General features: G+C 38.1%; 2 protein-coding genes and 1 long non-coding RNA gene across 4 annotated transcripts in view; 2 read left to right on the top strand and 1 right to left on the bottom strand.

Moving 5' to 3' along the window:
- LOC103146645 (sarcoplasmic/endoplasmic reticulum calcium ATPase 2) overlaps positions 1 to 14,544 on the top strand; it is a 21,692-nt gene extending 7,148 nt beyond the window's left edge. The window contains exons 6-23 of one of the 2 annotated variants that reach the window (XM_016677796.1): positions 471 to 637; positions 2,460 to 2,615; positions 2,704 to 2,845; positions 3,079 to 3,245; positions 4,491 to 4,579; positions 4,713 to 4,815; positions 4,901 to 5,032; positions 6,079 to 6,204; positions 6,356 to 6,577; positions 7,252 to 7,363; positions 8,283 to 8,524; positions 9,525 to 9,745; positions 10,595 to 10,797; positions 10,947 to 11,032; positions 11,562 to 11,695; positions 12,274 to 12,391; positions 12,470 to 12,598; positions 13,124 to 14,544. In XM_016677796.1, the coding sequence (XP_016533282.1) occupies positions 471 to 637; positions 2,460 to 2,615; positions 2,704 to 2,845; positions 3,079 to 3,245; positions 4,491 to 4,579; positions 4,713 to 4,815; positions 4,901 to 5,032; positions 6,079 to 6,204; positions 6,356 to 6,577; positions 7,252 to 7,363; positions 8,283 to 8,524; positions 9,525 to 9,745; positions 10,595 to 10,797; positions 10,947 to 11,032; positions 11,562 to 11,695; positions 12,274 to 12,391; positions 12,470 to 12,598; positions 13,124 to 13,303 (2,729 nt within the window). In that variant the 3' untranslated portion in view covers positions 13,304 to 14,544. The remainder of the gene's footprint in view (positions 1 to 470; positions 638 to 2,459; positions 2,616 to 2,703; positions 2,846 to 3,078; positions 3,246 to 4,490; positions 4,580 to 4,712; positions 4,816 to 4,900; positions 5,033 to 6,078; positions 6,205 to 6,355; positions 6,578 to 7,251; positions 7,364 to 8,282; positions 8,525 to 9,524; positions 9,746 to 10,594; positions 10,798 to 10,946; positions 11,033 to 11,561; positions 11,696 to 12,273; positions 12,392 to 12,469; positions 12,599 to 13,123) is intronic. The other variant, XM_007564650.2, reaches the window with a different exon arrangement.
- On the bottom strand, positions 11,304 to 11,555 carry LOC107837662 (uncharacterized). The gene is made up of 2 exons (XR_001663703.1): positions 11,393 to 11,555; positions 11,304 to 11,358 (listed from the first exon to the last, which is right to left on the bottom strand). It is a non-coding gene; the product is annotated as an uncharacterized LOC107837662 (long non-coding RNA).
- Positions 14,545 to 16,334: 1,790 nt separating the features above from the next.
- The window catches only part of slc43a1b (solute carrier family 43 member 1b), a 9,957-nt gene continuing 9,151 nt past the window's right edge, over positions 16,335 to 17,140 (top strand). Inside the window, exon 1 of the mRNA XM_007564649.2 lies at positions 16,335 to 16,470. Coding sequence (XP_007564711.2) covers positions 16,347 to 16,470 — 124 coding nt within the window. The 5' untranslated portion in view covers positions 16,335 to 16,346. The remainder of the gene's footprint in view (positions 16,471 to 17,140) is intronic.

Below are 17,140 nucleotides of genomic sequence, written 5' to 3'. Positions count from 1 at the left end.
TGTGTGTGTGTGTGTGTGTGTGTGTGTGTGTGTGTGTGTGTGTGTGTGTGTGTGTGTGTGTGTGCGTTCTTTGCAGTTTATCTGTTTATATTAAGAGCATGGGAACTCGGTAATGCAAAACAGTCTGAGCTTAGAGTGACTCATTATGGTATTTTTCTTTATTTCTCATCAAACATCCTGCATATGTTCCCTATTTAAGTTTGACTTTGCATTTTGTTTTAATAACCAGGATGTGTTGTGGCTCTCAGAACTCACTGTGAAAGGCAAGACTGAGCAGACTAAAATCTCATTATCTAGGAATGATTTTGTACAAAGAATGTAATAATGTTTGGTACCGGCCTCTCCTAACCCGTTTAAGGAAGCGAAACAGGTCACCGTTCAGATGCACTGTGTCAAATGAGGCCTGCTGCTTAATCTTTAGTTGGTGTAAATCTTTTTTCCTGTTCTTTCTGTCTCCCCTGAACATCCAGTCGGTGATAAAGTTCCTGCTGACATCAGGTTAACGTCCATCCGCTCCACCACGCTCAGAGTGGACCAGTCCATTCTGACGGGAGAGTCCGTCTCCATTCTTAAACACACCGACCCGGTACCAGACCCCAGAGCAGTCAATCAGGACAAGAAGAACATGCTGTTCTCTGTGAGTCTCAAACATCACATGTCTTTTAAAGTAAAAAAAATTGGATTCATTCAACATTCTTATTGGAATATAAAACTAAGTAACTTAAAATCCATTTTTTATTTATTTATCTCTCCTGAGATACAGTAAATGTGGTGTTATTTGATGATGGGTAAACAGAAAGATTATGTAAATATTTATGAGTTTCATTAATTTTAACGTTTTTGAAGCCAGGAGATGCTAACATGAAACCATCACAGCGACGTATTATCTTCAATCAGAAGTTGTTTCTTTAGAACTGACTGATGACACAAATACACAGCAGCTTATTAGGGCCATTGCAGATTAAAAATAGGAGTACACGCAGATTTTTTTAGAAAAAAGTAAAAAAGTTTATGAGAAAATCACTCAGAAATTTTGAGATTAATTTCAGTAATCTTTCTAGACAAAACTGGGAAATTTCTGAGTTTTCAGAAGTCAAAATTATTATTATTTTTTTTACTTTTGAAACCCATAAATGAAAAAATAAAAAATCTGGAAAATTTAAAAGATTCATCTCAAAATTTGTGAGGTTGTTCTAGAACATTTTTGACTTTTCAAGTTCAGAAATGTAACATTTTTTTTTCTATGAAATTTCTGAAATAAAAGTTTTTTGGTGAATATTTTGGCTCTAATATGCTGTCGAACAAACCTGTATTTTTAAAGAGGATAATTTTTTAAATCCATTTTTAATAGTATTTGCTGATACTGCGAGTCTTTTAACCCAAATTGTTTTGGCATTCGTCCGTGTGTGTGTGTGACTTCTGAAACATCAGCCATCTTTGTGAAAGCAGGGTGGGGGGGCATCAGCAGGGTGGGGGGCATCAGCAGCGTGGGGGGCTTTAGCAGGGTGGGGGGGGCATCAGCAGGGTTGGGGGCTTCAGCAGGGCAGGTCTGAGCTTTATGATCTTCAATAGATGCAAAAGGTCAAAGAGCAGCAGTTCTGATGTTTTATTCAGCAGCATTTCTCTGCCAGGCCTCCATGCTGCCACATTCTGGTTGTGTTGTGGAGGATTTATTGATTTGGTGTCAGACATGCAGTGATACCATCAAAAATACATTAAAAAAGAGAAAAGGCAAGTCTCATGAGAGGTTAGGTTGGCAGTCTTAGTATGGCCTCGTTTCGTTCTGCTTGTCGACTTTCATGACGTTTTTTGCTCTCTGCACTCGTCAGCTGATGTAACTGGGGCTGCAACTGACAATTATTTCAGTTATCTATTAATCTATTGATTGTTCCGACGATTAAACGGTCACATTTTTCATTTTGTACAATATTAAAAATCCTTTAAAAGATAAAACAGATAATTAAATTCCTTCTTTAAATGAAAAAAGCAAACATTTATTGCCTAAACTGCAATAATAACAATCCTTTTGTAGCAAAGGAGCCATCTGCTGCTACAGAAAAATAAACATGTGAAAAGCTCAGGACTAATATCAATACTGTGTAGGACTGATCTGCTGATTATTAATTTTTATTAATTACTGCAAAAAGTGTTTTAACCAGGTGAAGCCAGATCTGTTCCACATGAAGAGTTCTGGGTGGAAGACACTTACAGACAAAGGTTTTTTAATATTAAATGCAAAATATATGTTTTGTAACTTTTTGGCCGAGTTACCTCTCTGAGAATGTTGTTCTTTCAAGTAATTGACCTTTTTCTCAGTCAATTTACTTTATTTAACTATTAATCCATAACTAAATTAGCTGACAATTATTGACATAATCGATTCATCACGACGAATCTGATTAATCGTTTCAGCCCTAGATGTAACTTTCACTTCATTACATTCTGGTTTTCCCATCCAGGGTACAAACATCGCGGCCGGTAGGGCCATCGGGGTCGCCGTGGCAACGGGAGTGCAGACAGAGATCGGGAAAATCCGGGATGAGATGGCCGCCACCGACCCTGAAAGAACCCCTCTGCAGCAGAAACTGGACCAGTTTGGGGAGCAGCTGTCAAAGGTAAAATCCCTTCTCTGTTGAGATTTTAACGCTACGCTAGGGAACCTGTAGCGTAACGACACGTCGTCCTCCTTCCTGCGATCTGCAGGTCATCAGCGTTATTTGCGTGGCAGTGTGGGCCATTAACGTCGGACACTTCAGCGACCCGGTTCACGGAGGCAGCTGGTTCAGAGGAGCTATTTACTATTTCAAGATTGCCGTCGCGTTGGCTGTAGCTGCCATTCCAGAAGGTAAAGTCACAAAAAACAACTTTGGTTTTACACTTGAACACTATATTTTCACTGTTCCTGCCTTACTGCTGGAGTTATTTTCATGCTTTTGCATGAACACAGTGCAGGCATGAGATAAGAAACTAGGCCAGAACCCAGTGACCCACCTTCTTTGAGAATGACGCATAAAACTGCTTTATTTAGGTCTGAACTACAAACTGGGTATGAAGCGGGTCACTTTTTTTCATTCCCAGGCCTTCCAGCTGTCATCACTACATGCCTGGCGCTAGGTACTCGAAGGATGGCCAGGAAAAATGCTATCGTCCGCAGCCTGCCGTCAGTGGAGACGCTGGGATGCACCTCTGTTATATGCTCAGACAAAACAGGAACTCTGACTACCAACCAGATGTCTGTGTGCAGGGTGAGCTGTGGGAGGAAATGACATTCACCTCAGATTTACCTTTTCTGGAACAAACGTTTCTAGTCACTAATGAAAAACAAATAATTTGTCTTAACAGTAAAACATCTAGTTCAATTAGTAAATAGTATTCATCAGTTTCAAAAAGTGTGGTTTGTGTCCGATAGTCAAACATCGGTTCTGCTAACTCTAACGCACTAATTATAATTCCTGGTCCCGCTAATGCTAACACGCTAATCATAAACACGTGTTCCACTAACGCGCTAATCATAAATAATAGCTTTGCTAACGGTCAGGCATAAATCACATATCTTTGTTCCATAAACATTAGCAATTTAAAGTTTATGATTAAATTGCTAATCTTAAACATTAGTTCTTCTACTACTAAAACAAAACACCAACATGGTATTTCGCAAAAGCTATTGCTAAAGCGCTAACTTCATTTCAAATTATACCTGCCCTTGAAAGATTACAACTCTCAAGCTCCTATTTCATTTTAGCACAATAATGTCCATATGTAGATACAGTATTTATGCTTACAGTATATCTTGTCCTCATGTGTCAATGTTTTATTTTGTTCCTGTGTTTCCTGTTTGAAATGAAGATATTTGGAAAAACAGAGAGAACATGAGGAAAGGAGCAGTCATCACCCCCTTCAAAATAAGAGCATGTTGTAAATGACAAACTGCTCAATAACCAAAACTTTAACACAGACGTCAAAATTTATTTACCAGAAATTTACAAAATAGCCAAGTAAATTAGCAGTTTAGAGTTTATCTGGTAATTTTGATTTAGGGGAAGCTAAATGTGCTAAAATTTATTTTAGATAAAGAAAATTACTTATCTTTATTTATGTCATTATTTTGTAGGAATCTGCTTTCAGTTTGACTTTAAATGTTTTTGCTGTCCAAAGCACTGAATTTTGTTGCTAGTGTTTGATTTGTAAAAGTAATTTAAAGTGCAAAACATTCATCTACAGACACTGTAACATTAAAGCTATATTCTCTCACTGATTCATTAAAAATTAAAGTTCATCAAATGCAGTGTTGCCGATGCAAATGTCCAACCAAAGACGATCACTAACTGTTTTTGCTCTTTTTAGCTCAGTAATCATGATTTCAGTGTGAAACAAAGTAAAAATGATTTTTTTTTTACCGTTTCCGTAAAAGGCCCTCTGATTTACATACGTTCTTCTAACGTGACTGAATTAATAAACTACTCCAATGTCTGTTCTGTGCATGTAATTAGATGTTCATAGTAGAGAGTGCATCAGAGGAGCGTTGCAGCCTGAACGAGTTTACTGTGACTGGATCTACTTATGCCCCTGAGGGGGAAGTGTGAGTGTTTTTAACCTTTAACTCTTTCATTAACTTGTGTGTGTTGAGTCGGTTATTAATGAAATAACACTTCCTTACTTTTCACCCTCCTTGTTCTTCTGGCTTTAATAGTTTTTTCTCCTCGTCTCTGCAGTTACAAGGATGGCTCAGTGGTGAAATGCAGTCAGTATGATGGCCTGGTGGAGATGGCCACCATCTGTGCTCTGTGCAATGACTCATCCCTAGACTACAATGAGGTAAAACATGCTAACATGAAAACAGCTCCTGCTGTCACCAAACCCTCAGTTAAGGCCTGTTTCTGCTTCTCCTCCTGGGCTCCAGGCGAAGGGTGTGTATGAGAAAGTTGGTGAGGCGACAGAGACTGCCCTCTGCTGTCTGGTGGAGAAAATGAACGTGTTTGATGTGGATCTGAAAGGACTGAGCCGTGCTGAGAGAGCTACAGCCTGTTGTTCTGTAAGTGTGTGAAGCTCTGATAGATCAATATTTACACCTGACCAGAAAAGCATAAAAGAAGAGGGAGAGAGAGGCCTGTGTCATCTGGTTAGGTGACCTTTTATGCTTCCTTAAACAGGTTAGGATAGTCCTATAGAAAACATGTTCGTTACACTTTTTGCACAAACTCATTCTCAGATGATCAGATTTTAGTCTGCTCAGTTCTGTCTTTCAGATTGAGCTTTTTTAGACTGTCTTGTCACTTTAAATCCAAATAAGCTCCTGTTGGCCACACCCCCCAACTCCACATTTGCACTCATACTTGAAAATGGCTGCAATCAAATGCGTAACTATCCTACTGTACATCTTTGAAAAGCAGAAGTAGAGCCTTCTGCACAAACAATCAACTTCAATGCAGAAAGTGGTTAGATGATAAGTCAACAACAAAACACTTGTCATTTTCCAGCAGTCATTGTATGGCGGTAAAACTACCAGACAAAATGAGCTGAAGCTAGGCTGTGGTTGCTAGGTAACACGCTGGGCGTCACTAGGGTTGCTAGGTAACAGCAAATGCTCAGTCAAATGTGACTCAACAACTGGAAGGTTTTTGACACACTTCATTTGTCAGTTATCAAAAAACATAAAAAACTTATTGCCAAAAATTTACCAGGTGGATTTTTTTAAGCGCTTGTTTTTCTGAGCAGTTGAGACCCAAATGGAAGGAAAAAAATTACAAAATGTGACTTTTGCATCAAAAGTCCTGTTTAAGCTCTGAAAAATACCTATGTGTCTCAATTGATTGGTTAATTTTTTTTAATCATAACTATTCTGCACTAATGAAGACAAGACAAACTTCCACCACAACACTCTTAGTTAAGCGCAATTTGGAGAGACCAGTTAATCCAACTGTCACGATTTTAGACCTGGAGAAAACTCACGTATGCACAGGGAGAACATTCATTACACCACAGGAATATAAAGTCTGATAAATGAAGTTTTTTCTCCATGTTGTTTGTTCAATGAGAGCATTTTTTTTCACTCTTTCTCTCTTTACGACTTCCTTCCAGGTGATTAAACAGCTGATGAAGAAGGAGTTGACACTGGAGTTTTCCAGAGACAGAAAGTCCATGTCTGTTTTCTGTTTCTCCAACAAACACACCCAGTCTGCCTCCGGAGCCAAGATGTTTGTAAAGGTGAGCGACACCTCAAGGATTCCAGCTTCTAGGTGCCAATATGTTAATACAACTGAAATAAGGCAAAACTAATTTACTTGGTAAGATTTAGTATTTTTGCAGTGCATCTGCTGCCTGTAAAGACGTGGGCATGTTGGTCTCATTTCCTCAGGGTGCTCCAGAGAGCCTGTTGGAGCGCTGCAACCACGTCCGTGTCAGCGGTTCCGGTCGTGTTCCTCTGAGCCCGGCTGTTCGAGAGCAGCTCCAGTCCACCATTCGGGGCTGGGGTTCTGGACGGGACATGCTGCGCTGCCTCGCCATGGCAACCAGGGACTCACCGCCTGAAATTCGCTCCCTCAACCTGGAGAACACGGCAACCTTCACTGACTATGAGGTTCTGATGATAGACTAGACCAGAAGAGTCCAAACGTTTTGTCACGTCAGCTCAGAGCTACGATATTAACAATATAATTTTTAAAAACTAGAATCACCAAAATGTTGTTGTGATAAACTGAAGATTAACTATTTTAATTATACAAAAAATAATAAACCAATTGTTATGATCCAGTAATTATTATTATATAAATATACAATAATATATATAATTTTTTACAGTTTTTTTTTTCACTATTATATATATTTTTTGTTTATTCCTTAGCAATCAAATCAGAATCTATGTCAGTCTTTGAACACATGTTCTGTATTTAGCTAAGTTTTAATACAGCTGTTAAAAGCAAACGTATAAGTCAATGAGTAGATGTGGTCCTAGTTACCATGGCAACAGAAGAAAATCAGACGCTTAGAGTGTATGATTACTTAAAAAAATAAGTAGAATTGAATTTAAAACTTGTAGTTTTGTCCTAATTTATATAACTTATTCTTGAACTGTGGTCTGAGGGGGCCACAGAAAAATCAGTCCACGGACCACAAATGGCCCACAGACCCCACTTTGAACACCCATGGTCTTGATTGCACTCTAGGTCTATTTTTAACTTTTTTTTATAGTTGCTGTATGATTCTACATGTTATGTGAAATTAAAAAGTCCTTCTGTTTGTGACCCACCTCAGTCGGACCTGACCTTTGTGGGCTGTGTGGGGATGCTGGACCCCCCGAGGAAGGAGGTCCGCGGAGCTGTTCAGATGTGTCGACAGGCCGGCATTCGGGTCATCATGATCACAGGTTAGTGTGCAGATTTACACAGCTGCAACAAAAATATTTAGTGAAACGGCAAGAACCAGAACAGCAAAGTATAACGGTGCAAATACTAATCAGTCCGGATCTCAAAACCTTAAGCTGTCTGATACAAAGCTGTATTTTAAGGGTGCATTCACACCAGCCCTGTTTGGTCCTCTTTAATCAAACTCCAGTTCATTTGTCTAGAAAGTCCGGTTCTTTTGGGGAGGTATGAATGTTGGATCAAACTCTGATCCAGACCCAACAGACTTCGTTTGGTTTGGTTGAAGTGAACTCTGGTACGATTTGAATGGAAATGTGAACCCCAAGTGGATCGGACGCCGCTCCAAAAGCAGGAAGTGAGCTGTAATGCAAAGCATTCTGGGTAAATAAAACCAAAACAAACATCCCAGCTGGAGAAACAGCTCGTTGTCTTTTACCAAAGACAAAAGAGAAATTCTACCAACACTAAAATCTGACGCTCATCCATTTTTGTTTACATTCCGTGAAGAAGGAAGTTGTTCTCAGTGTCTTCTTCAGATTTTTGTGCTATTTTCTTCAGTAGTTCTTGGTACAGCGAGGACCTCCTCGCCCCACAGGCGAGGAGGTGAACAGATTTTCCAGTTAGTTTGGTTTGTTTGTGCGATGTGAAAGTGAACCACACCAACTGGAAATGTAAAAAAAAGTTGTAATTTTGGTCCCAATAAAATTAAATTCACCTGTAAATTAACATCAGAATGGTTTCACTGGGAGAATATATGAGTCTAGAACTACAAACTACAAACTCATCTCAAAAAAACCTCAGAGAAAAATTTCTTCTTACAAGTTTATAGATTTGCAGATTCAGAGAAAAGATTTGGCACAAGTGTTTTTTGGTCGACTCACCAAGAGCACCTATCGTCCCTCGGTTTCTTGTCCTCTCCAGGGGACAACAAGGGGACGGCGCTGTCCATCTGCAGGAGAGTGGGCATCATCACCGAGCAGGAGGAGGAGCAGCAGGAGGGCGTGGGCGGGTTCGGCGGCCTGACGGGCCGAGAGTTCGATGAGTTGCCCCCTGACCTTCAGCGCCAGGTCTGCCGGACGGCGCGGTGCTTCGCCCGGGTGGAGCCGGCCCACAAAAGCCGCATCGTGGAATATTTGCAGAGCCTGAGCGACATCACTGCCATGGTGAGAGCAAATGTTTCCGTGTTGACAAAATGTTGGTGTTCTATCACATGAGTTCACTTTTAAGCCAGGACAGTCGAAATGAGAGACCAGAACAACCAATAAAAATGCATTTCTGTGGATTCAAACTCTGCAGCAATGTGTTTGTGAATGTTCATCAATTCTCTGTTTACTGATTAATTAGGGCGCAAATAAACAGATTGTTGCTGAAAATCTCCCTAGGCCTGTCACAATAACAGATTTTACTGGATGATAAATTATCCCAGTAATTATTCCGATAAACGATAATAACTCAAGTTAATGCATTGATAATGGTATATTAATGCAAGTTCTCTCAAACACTGAAACTGGAAGATATCTTAAATATCCAAAATAAAACACAACCAAAACCCCATAAATAAAACTTATTATGATATCTCTCATTTAAAAAAATTCATCGTCAAACTGGAAACTATTGAGCTCATTTTAATTTATCATGTAATTAATTGATTAATTGCAACTGTCTTAGTTATTACTATTTTTGATGCCTGAACAAGTTATTTTCATTTTGGACATAAACATTATTCAGATCTAAATTTATATGTTTGCATTACTTCAAAATGTGGTAAAAGTGGTGGTGGGACTTCATTACATTTTTTAATCGAGTTAATTGCCTGATCTGTAAATAATCAGAATATAATCACACTGTAACTGAAAACAAAAGAAGAAACATTTTCAATTCAACACTTTTTTTTTTGCTGCTAATTTATTAAATAAACAACTTTATTGGAAGGCAATTTTGTTTTGATAATAATCCATTTTATTCATGGTTTAAAATTGAAGTTTATTGATCTTTGAGAGAGCAACTTGCACTAGTATGCCATAATCAACATTTTTCTTGAAAATGGTCTCAAAACGACAATATTACTGTTTACCGCAATAATTTCTGAGACAATTTATCACCCAGCAGAGCATTTTGGGATTGTCTCTCCATTTTTCTGTCCCTCCTCTCTGATTGGCTCAGACGGGGGACGGAGTCAACGACGCGCCGGCTCTGAAGAAGGCGGAGATCGGCATCGCGATGGGCAGCGGCACGGCCGTAGCCAAGTCAGCTTCGGAGATGATCCTAGCCGACGATAACTTCTCCACCATCGTGGCAGCAGTGGAGGAAGGCCGAGCCATTTACAACAACATGAAGCAGTTCATCCGATACCTCATATCGTCCAACATTGGAGAAGTGGTCTGGTTAGTGCGGTCTTTATAACACTGTGATCCGTGGGCTCCCCCTAGTGGTCCACAAGGTACTGCAGGAAGCCGACTGTTTATTTGCTGTGACGTCGCCTCAAAGTGGACACATTCAGCTGGCTTAAAAAATAATAATGGATAAGTGGCTTAAAACTGGGCCACTCTAAACTAAATCTGAGATACAAGTGGAAAGAAAACAACACCAGGACTAATTATATGATCAGAGGAAGTCAAGTCATACCTGCTGATAGTTTTGATGTGTTGTTTGATTCTTTTGAATGGTTCTTTTAGTCTCAGTTAGTGAGAACTGTTCTTTATTTTTCACAAATGTGCTTGCTTTTCATGCTCTGCTTGCACGTCAACAGCTATTATTTTTATTTAATTAAAAATAATTTAATTGACCAATAAATACAATAGATAAATACAGTTGGTAGAAATTGAAGGATAATTTTTACATTTAATAGTGAAGAAGATTTTTGTTTCTGCCAAAGCAACTCAAGGCTATTTCTCTTTTATTGTGCTTATAAATTATAAATATCCCTAAAATGTTAATAACACACACAACACAACTTCTTTTTGATTTCCAAGTGTTTGACATCATTAGAAAATCCAGAATCTGTAAAAAACTCAAAACGCCTGGAGTTGTTCATGCTTTTTGTCACATTTGCAAAACAGCGCCACCCTTCTCTTTAAGATGAATAAAGAAAACAAGTCAGTCAAGAGGCTAATATTTTCATTTCAGGTTCTTTATATAAGGCTGAGAAACATTGGGTTAGTAGAACATTTCAGTGATTAGATAATTAATTTTCTGTGTGTTTATTAAGAAAAGCTGTCTGTTTTCCTGCTCAGTATTTTCCTGGCCGCTGCACTGGGCATGCCCGAAGCGCTGATCCCGGTTCAGCTGCTCTGGGTCAACCTGGTCACCGACGGTTTCCCAGCAACAGCGCTGGGATTCAACCCGCCGGACTTGGACATCATGTCTCGTCCTCCGCGCTCTCCCAAAGAGCCGCTCATCTCCAGCTGGTTGTTCTGCCGCTACCTCATCGTCGGATGTGAGTCACGGTGACACACACAGTCTGAAATCTTACCTGGAAAGTGCTTGAAAAGTCCTTGAATGTTACTTTGGTAAAACTGTGCGAACTCTGTGTGTCATATGTAGAAGGACGATCTGATTTAAGGTTTTCATTTTTGTTTCCTGCAGGTTATGTGGGAGCCGCCACCGTCGGAGCTGCAGCCTGGTGGTTCATGGCGGCTCACGACGGCCCGAAACTTTCCTTCTACCAGCTGGTACCGCTCCAGTTTCACCCTAAAGTTCATAATTAAATGTCTCATGTATAAACGTCTGGGATGTAAGGCAGAATAGTTACGGTTCAGGATTTTAGAAATTAATCATGAGCAACAAAATGTGACTTTTTTGACAAACAAATGTACAAACGACCCTTAAATGTCAAATTGAAAACTGATTAATGTAAATTAATAATAATTTTAATTTAAAATATGTAGCTTAAAATAAAATGTTCCCCCACTTCTAGTCAGTATCTAGTAGTTAGCATTTTTCCTTCGTTCTTCCTGCTAAATTGTTTGAACTTGTGGGAATAAAACATTGTTTTTTTCTGATTATTTCCACCAGAGAAATCCAATCTCCACTGACAAACGATTGTTTAACTGGTTAAAGTTTTGCAAATTAAACCTTTTAGAATAAAAACCCTCTTGTACAAGTTAAAGGAAATCTCTGTGATGTATTAGATTAATGTTAAATCAGAACAATCAAACCTATCTCTGTATTTAAAATCTAAACTTTCCCACTGTGTGTCAGTCCCATTACCTGCAGTGCAGTGAAGATCACGCCAAGTTTAGCGGTGTGCAGTGTTCGGTGTTCGAGTCGCCGTATCCCATGACGATGGCGCTGTCTGTGCTGGTTACCATAGAGATGTGCAACGCCTTGAACAGGTACCGCAGACACCTACAAAAAACGTTAAAATTTCTGAGTTTCAAACGACAAAAATTTGCTCGGAAAAAACTCTGATGTTTTGAGATTAATCTAAAAATTAAAAACAAATATTGATTTTTTAAAAATTTCCAAGTCTTTCTACAAACTTTTTTAGAATAATCTGAATTTTATTGGCAGAAATTTACTCATCTTTTTTTGTTTTCTATCTACAATTGTCCAAACACTCTGTTGTATCTGGAAGAGCTGCAAAAAAGGACAAAAACAAACCGAAAACTGGATGACAAAAGTCTTCAGTCTGGTGCTTTTGTCTCAATTATCCCCTTTTTTTGAAGGACAGTTTTGTTTACAGAGACTTCATTATTCATTTTATTTGTTGTTTCTGTAGTTTTGTTCATTTATTTTGGGTATTTAAAATATCTTACAGTTCCAGCGTTATTTATTAGAATTTAAAGTTTGAAATTGTTTCCTTTACCGTTATATGACTTTAAAGTGGCCTCAAAACAATGATATTATCGTTTATCACAATAACCTCTGGGACGATGAATCACCAGGCTTCTTCAACCTCTTTTTCCTCCAGCCTGTCAGAGAACCAGTCTCTGCTGAAAATGCCTCCGTGGTCCAACCCGTGGTTGGTGGGCGCCATCTGCCTCTCCATGGCGCTTCACTTCCTCATCCTCTATGTCGACCCGCTGCCGGTAAGAAAACCTGCATCAGAATCGTTTGGTTCTGTTACTGCAGGTGTTTGGAGAACCTTCACGTTCTTCCATCCACAGGTGATTTTCCAGATCCGGCCGCTGTCTTGGACCCAGTGGGTCGTGGTTCTGAAGCTGTCGCTGCCCGTCATCCTGATGGACGAGGCGCTCAAGTTCTTGGCCCGAAACTACATCGAGCCGGGAAACCAGGTCCAGATATAACGAATCTAATTTAATATGATTTTCACTCTTTTTGTTATTTCCTCTTGTTTTTCTCAGAGTTAGAAAGTACCTAGTGACATTTACCTGAGTAACATTTTTGAAAAGATGTTCTCCTAGGAGTATTTTTTTACTATGCTGTACTTTTTACTTATGCTTGAGTAATTTTATTAGGAAGTATCTCTACTCTTACTGGAGTAAAATTTCTGGATTTTCTGTTCTGTTATTTTTTATTTTTATAAATTATTGTCATTTTTGTCCTTAAATTTCCACTTTACTTTATATTTTGGTTCACTGAGGATGTAATTTTTAAACATTAAACAATAATTTAGCTTTTGATTTGATTAGTTACTCGGTACTTGAGTACAATTTTTACCAAATACTTTTTTACTCCTATTTGCATAATTTCTTGTTCAGCTACTTTTTACTTTTAATTGAATAAAAATGTGTTGTATTCTAACTTGAGTCTAATTCCTGGGTTCTCTACCCGGCTCTGGTTTTTATTGTCTCCTGAAGTCAGTGGAGGAGGAGGAGCTGCAGAGGTCATGGGTCGGCATGGGGCTGGTCGGTTCGATCCCGTCGAGGCTTCGCCACGCGCTGAAGGACGTCTCCTGGTTGTTCGTTCTGATTTCGGCTCCGCTGGTGATCTGGATCTTCAGCCTGGACTCCGACATCAACAATATCTTCTGGGAGTGAAGCCCGAACGGAAACACTGAAGATGACAAAAAAAAGAAGATGGACTTCTGGGAAAATGACTTTGAAACGTCAGGAAAAGATGGCGGAGACTCGAAGAAAATGTTTTATAATGATTTCCTTCGTCATAAAGGTGCTTTGTGGAGATTTAAAACATTTTCTTTGATTGATCAAACATCCATTTCTTGAATTCTTGATCATTTGGATTTTTTTAAACAAAAACAGTGAGTTTCACATGAAATCTCTCTGGTTGAGCTAAGCTAAGCTAAGCTGCTGTATGTGTTTTATGATTCAATTCAATATTAAACCTGATGTAGAAAGAACTGCACTGCAAAAACACAAAATCTTACCAAATATTCTTGATTTAGTTTCCACCACAAATATTTTAGTACATTTGAAATTCCTAAAATGCTACACAGAGCACCTTTTAGAAACTGTTAAGTTTACCAATCTATCCGCTGATCGTTCCTAATGTTCACATGTAACATCCGGACATTTTCTGAAGCAGCTGACCTGAGACCGGTCCAGGAGGCGAAGCCCGGCCGGATTGTGCTGGATAATGTAATAAAACTCTGTGTTTAAGGCTTCTAACATGAATTTTCTGTCTTGAGTTGCACTTTTGTTCCTGTTTTGAACATTTCGATGCGTTTGAGGCGATGCCTGGAGCAGAAGCTGTCGATGTTTTCAGTTGTCATGTTTTTGTCAAGATCTTCAGATTCTGACAAAACCCCAAAGAGAAATTAAATGTAGCTCATTTTATTCAATATTCTCTAAAGAGTTGCTGTAGAAGCTGGGAGAGCCTCCTGTAGCAGTCTGTACTACAGCGGTTCTGAAGAAGCCTCTGACTGAAGACTGAAGAGAAAGCTCTCAACTGTTCATAATTTTCTTGATTTTATGAATAATCTTTCAAGAATCAGCTTTCTTTCTCACGTTGTTTAGCCGTTTTAAGTCCCAGCAGATGACAGCAGACAAACCGATTCTCAAAAACTGACTTGTAGAAGATCTACATGATCCACCTGACAACTGCAGAGTCATCCGAGTGTTTCTGCAGATGACAACAGTGTTGAAAGTCTGATGTTTACAGAGTGAAAATGAAAGATACGAGGACAGCACCCTGTGGTACTCCTGATCTAATGACCAGCTGGTTAAACACAGAATCCTTCAGTCATTGATCCAGGTGATTTTTGTATTTTCCGGAGTTTCAGATAAAGCAAATCAGGTTGAGTTTTGGTTTAAAGAAGAAATTAAAATATCTCTGTAATAAACTCCAGAATGTCAAATGAAAACGCTTCAACCAATCTCAAATTTAATGTTTAAATTTGTTTTTTTCAGGCTCGTTTCTAAATGTTTTGATGTTTTCATAAGGTTTTGTTTTTATTTCTGTGTTTATCACATCTTGCACACTGAGATGAGCTTAACTGTTGTTTATGATCCGTATGTGTGTGTGACAACGGCTCACCAAATTTTTTTTAAATTTTGCAAATTTTTCAAGGTTTATGTTACATAAACATTAATAATAATAATAATAAAAATAACCCATGTTATTCTTTTTAAGTAGTTTCATTTTAATTTAACACTTTAGGTTGTATTTGAAGCAAAACAGAAATAACGTTTAATTGTTTTGAGCAGGAATGTAATATTTTTTAGCATTTACTTTTATTTATTTTTGAACTGTATGATAAAATCTTGTTCTATTGTTTTTGTGTGGTTTTTTTGGCTGGAAAGAGGAAAATTTAAATGTTACAGATCATTCTTTGCTGACTTGTTTGTTTTGAATAAAGATGAAACTGAAGAACTGAAAACTTTTTCTTATTTAGATCTTCCACCAACATCTATAGAAAAACATTTTGTTGTCAATAAAGTGTTGAATGACGACATCGTCGTTGTTTTAGATTATTTTACATTAAAACTTAGAGTTCAAATCCAAATATGTTAAGCTGTATTTCACTGCAGCCGTAACTCTAGTTCACTTTGATCAATAATCAGGGTGAATTATTTTAAAATGTTATTCCAAACACTCAAATTGAGGCCAGTTACTGAAATATCAGGGGGGTTTTGGCTTTTTTTGACTTTTTCTGGACAATTATTCCATCTGGTTTTGGATTTTTTGCAGCTGGAAAGGTTTTTCCTCTTATTTTGTTGCTTTCAGACAGTTATGATGCGTAGCAACAACATTATTAGTTTCTTTTATCAGTCATTATGGGCAAAGATCATATCCCCTACTCGAACCTCTCTTACCGGTTTTCTCACCATATGGACAAAAGCAACGGAGGTGGCTCAGCACTGGTGTCATCCAGTTCATGTTTCTCTAAAATAGCATCTCTAATACCTCAATATGTAACTATTAGCATCTCTTCAGTCAGAGGCCTCTTCTCATTCATTGCAAGACAGACTGCTACAGCAGACCCTTCCTCTCCAACACACCTGAATGACATAAATAGTGACAACATTTAAAATTCCCTTTGGAATAAACTAAATATTTTCTAATTAAATTACGTCTTCCCAACTCTCCTCAAGCTAAACATAACTGGTGACTTTACACTGCAAAAACACAAAATCCTACCAAATATTTTTAGTCTATTTTCTAGTGCAAACATCTTATCACACTGGAAACAAGAAAAAAAACTTACAAGTAACTTTACAGGAAGAAATATTTGCTTGTTTTAAGTAAATAATTTCTTAATATTGATGATAAGGTACAAGTTCAAAATGTTTTGTTTTAAGTTAAATAATCTGCTATTGGAATCAGTACTTTTTAAAAATAAAAATTAACTATTTGGTAGGATTTTGTGTTTTTGCAGTGAATTCATATATGAAACCCTTCAAGCTGTTTTTTTATCATTATTATTATTATTATTATTATTATTATTAAGTGACCTAAATCTGTGGAAATTGTCCCAGTTTTTTTTTTAAAAAAAAGGCACTGAGTTTGTGTGCATAAGCGCTGCCTTGCGTTTCTCAATAAGTGTTTGTTTATGTGATAAGGGGGTGGGCAGGTTGGTGTTCGCTCCATTTTTAGACCTGCCAGGGGTCAATGTGAGTGTTAATGTGCATATGGAGCGGCCGCTCGCAGCCAACGATATCTGAACCTCAACGCCGCAAAGCAGAAACTTCCAAGATCATTTCAGGATTTTTGTTTTTCCAATTTGGGAGCAAAACCTCCAGGGGAAGTAAGTAGTTTTAAGGTTGATGCTTTTCATGCTGTCAAAGCTCTAAAGGTGGGTGAGGTAATGGTCAGTAAATGACAGCATGATGCATTTGCTTGCTCTGCTCACTGGGTTAATCTGAGGTAGAGGTAAGCAACCTTCACCATGCAAAGAGTCATTTCTGCAAAATTAAGTTTGTCCAGTTTGTCCAAAGTTACATTGTCGCTTTAAAAAAAAGTCACAATTTTCTCTAAATACTTACTTGTTATAGACTAAAATAAATATATATAAATATTGTTACATTTTAGAATGAATGAGTGAAACATTTTGCAGAGACAAAGTGCATTTTCTTGAATTTTATACTTAGGTCAAAAATACTTGGTAAAATTTTTTGTTTTAAATCTCAAATGGTTCCTTTTGTATTTTTACATATAGTTCAAATATCTTATTAGACTTGAAATACGACAAAACTAACTTACATGCAACTTTTCAGTAAAATATATGAGTTTGCTTTCAGTGAATAGTTCCTAAATATTAATTTAAAAGTTTGTTATTATTTTGGACAAAGTTGTTGCAGTGGTTGCAGACCACTGATTTTCCTGACACATACGACGTTGTGGGGACCATTTGCACCTTGTGGGGTCCGGAGCCTGGTCCCCACAAGGTGCAAATGGTCCCCACAACGTCGTATGTG

The sequence above is a fragment of the Poecilia formosa genome, unplaced genomic scaffold (genome assembly GCF_000485575.1).
Source record: "Poecilia formosa unplaced genomic scaffold, Poecilia_formosa-5.1.2 Scaffold164, whole genome shotgun sequence".
Taxonomy (NCBI): Eukaryota; Metazoa; Chordata; class Actinopteri; order Cyprinodontiformes; family Poeciliidae; genus Poecilia; species Poecilia formosa.
The sequence above is the reverse complement of the archived record's forward strand: the minus strand, read 5'-3'. Positions and strand labels throughout refer to the sequence as shown.